The sequence below is a fragment of the Panicum virgatum genome, chromosome 7N (genome assembly GCF_016808335.1).
Source record: "Panicum virgatum strain AP13 chromosome 7N, P.virgatum_v5, whole genome shotgun sequence".
NCBI classification, from domain to species: Eukaryota; Viridiplantae; Streptophyta; class Magnoliopsida; order Poales; family Poaceae; genus Panicum; species Panicum virgatum.
In genome coordinates, this window is record NC_053151.1 from 19,300,752 (window position 1) to 19,303,305 (window position 2,554).

The 2,554-nt window shown below is 48.7% G+C and overlaps 1 protein-coding gene across 1 annotated transcript; it reads left to right on the plus strand.

Moving 5' to 3' along the window:
* Positions 1–1,355: 1,355 nt before the first annotated feature.
* Positions 1,356–1,781, plus strand: LOC120680981 (agglutinin isolectin 2-like). Its single transcript, XM_039962544.1, has one exon. The coding sequence runs from the start codon at positions 1,356–1,358 to the stop codon at positions 1,779–1,781; it is 426 nt and encodes a 141-aa protein (XP_039818478.1).
* The last annotated feature ends 773 nt before the right edge of the window (positions 1,782–2,554 follow it).

The following is a 2,554-nucleotide window of genomic DNA, read 5'->3' on the forward strand; positions in this document are numbered from 1 at the left end:
TGGAGATGCTCTTATCTTGTGTTGCGGATCGATGCATTCAAAGCATATTTCTAAAAGAAGAATTTCTTTCTGATGATTAAGAGGGAAGCAAGGCTTGCACAACTTCATAGTGTTAGTTGGTAAACAAACTTTGTAATAAATATAGTTTGGATTGCCTTGACCGGCTCCTGGTTCTTGTAGCTCACGCGTAGATTTAGTATAAGCTGTTTGTAATCTGTTTGGGTTGTTGATAAAAGCAAGGGAGCCGGCTAGATCATCTAGACTATATAAATATGTACCCTATTTCGCCGTTTTGTGCAACAATTATTAATTAACATGCAATCACTGGTGTTCCGCCTACGCACCTCTGATTTGTTTTACCCAGCAACTGATGGCCGGGACTATTGTTAACTGGACACACCGGAGCAACCGAGGCAATGCAAGCCTCAAGCAGATCGATGGTTGGACACAGTTACATCGACGCTGGTACATAACGGCACCGATTGACAGTTGGCTGCCAGACAGTTAAGGGTGCCGTTATGTCAATGCTAAACACGATAGTTTGCCGGTGCACTCTTTTTTTCAAAAAAAAAAAAATCATGTAGAGCCACTGTACTGGAACCGTGGATCATTATTACGATCTCTCGTTTGCTTATATTTTAACTGCACGAAAGGCCGGGCGGCCAGTTGGCTAGTCCGGTCCGGTAGCGTCGCGCCCCAACAGGTCCTGAGTTCAATTCTCATCAGAAGCAAATTCCGGCAGTTGGTGTAAAAAAAACCCTCGCTGTGCTCGCCGCGAGGCTTGGCCCTCTCGGGCATGGGCCAAGGTTCGGGGGATTTCTCTACCCAGTTAAGCCGGTGTGGCTTCCTCTTAATGAAAAAACGGTGGGGCCGTTTCCTCCCCCGGTAGAATTTGTTTTTCTTATATTTTAACTGCACCGTCACAAATAGGACCTAGATAGTATTACACCACCTCAGCGGTCTAAATAGTAAATATGTATGTGTCTTGGAGCTACCGTATAGCTCTTGGTTGGATGCAATTCCTTAAATTAACCCTGTACTCCCTTATCAAAAACCCTATACTTGTTGAGTAAAAAAAACTATATACTTGCATCCGTGATCGAATATTCTTTCTGAAAAAAAACATTTGTCGTTGTTTATACCGAAGGCATGTGCCTCCCAGAGACTTGATTAGACCGGAGTGACCGAGGGCTTAATGCTTTAGGGTGGTTTGAACACAGTGAAGGCGGGATTCGATATGATACCCGGTTATTATGGCGGACAACACTAGGTTCCAAAGCTCTATATAAAGTGGCCCTGGCGCGCATGATCATCAATTCATCATCATATATATGAGGAAAGCAAACCAACTCAAGATGGCTGAAAATTCACCGAAACGCATCATTGCAACAGCGGGCCTAGCCGCAAAGATCATGGTGTTGACCGCGCTTGACCATGTCTACTTGGCGGCGGCCGCGGAGGCCCAGGCGGTGCCGACCTGTGGCTTCCAGGTCGGCGGCGCTGTTTGCGGTGACGGCCGCTGCTGCAGCAGGTTCGGCTACTGCGGGTCCGGTCCAGCCTACTGCGGCTTCGGCTGTCAGAGCAACTGTCATGAGGGTCCTGCGCCCGCACCCACACCCACTCTCGCTGGCGTGGAGCTGGTGAAGGTAGGCGAGCAGTGTGGCATTCAGGCTGGCGGCGCCATGTGCGCTAACAACCTTTGCTGCAGCCAGTTCGGCTTCTGCGGGCTCGGCGCCAAGTATTGTGGCGTTGGCTGCCAGAGCCAGTGCTCGGGGCCATGACTGGTGGTAAAGCCAAGAGGCGACTCATGAGTCCATGACATCGCATATTCGCATGCATGTTTTCTACTACCGGAACGAGCTAGCTATATATCTTGTGCCACTACTATATGTCCTAGGTATTTACATGGGGGCTGAGTTATGCGTGTTCATGGCGAGGCCTCTGGGTGTGTGTGCGCACTGATGAGTGTGTTTGAGTGGGTGTGCTCTGCTGAACCTAGGATGGCATGTTGACACGGGCAACAGCGAGTTTGTGGCCGTGCATGTAGCGAAAAATAAAATGGATAAACAGAAAATATATCCGCAAGTCTTTTTTTTCAAACACAACAGACTCACGGTGTGGGACAAATTCCTCGTTGTGTCCAAATGCTGTCAGTGTGTCCTCGACTCGCTAATACATACTATATATACATACCCGGGCTTCACAGCCGGGTTCAAGCAGGCCGGCTTCTCTTCCGGAGCTAGCACAATCATCAGTTCACCCAGGCCATCCAGAGCCCACTCAGGCCTATCCCAATGCTGGGTCTTATCTTTGGGCCTTGGGCTGATGTCGCAGGGAAGAGGTGATGTGGCAGTCAATTAAATGAACCAAAGGCAAGACCTAGGTCTTAATCAAGATCCAAGGTCTTCACAACTACCGATACTGTAAGACCTGATTTTATTCTGCCAACCCTGGGTCTTAAGGTGGGTCTTCCCACTCAGGACCTAACCTCAAGACCCAATGCATTGGGAATGTTGGGTTTTAAGTTGGGTCTTCCCACTCAAGACTCAACCTC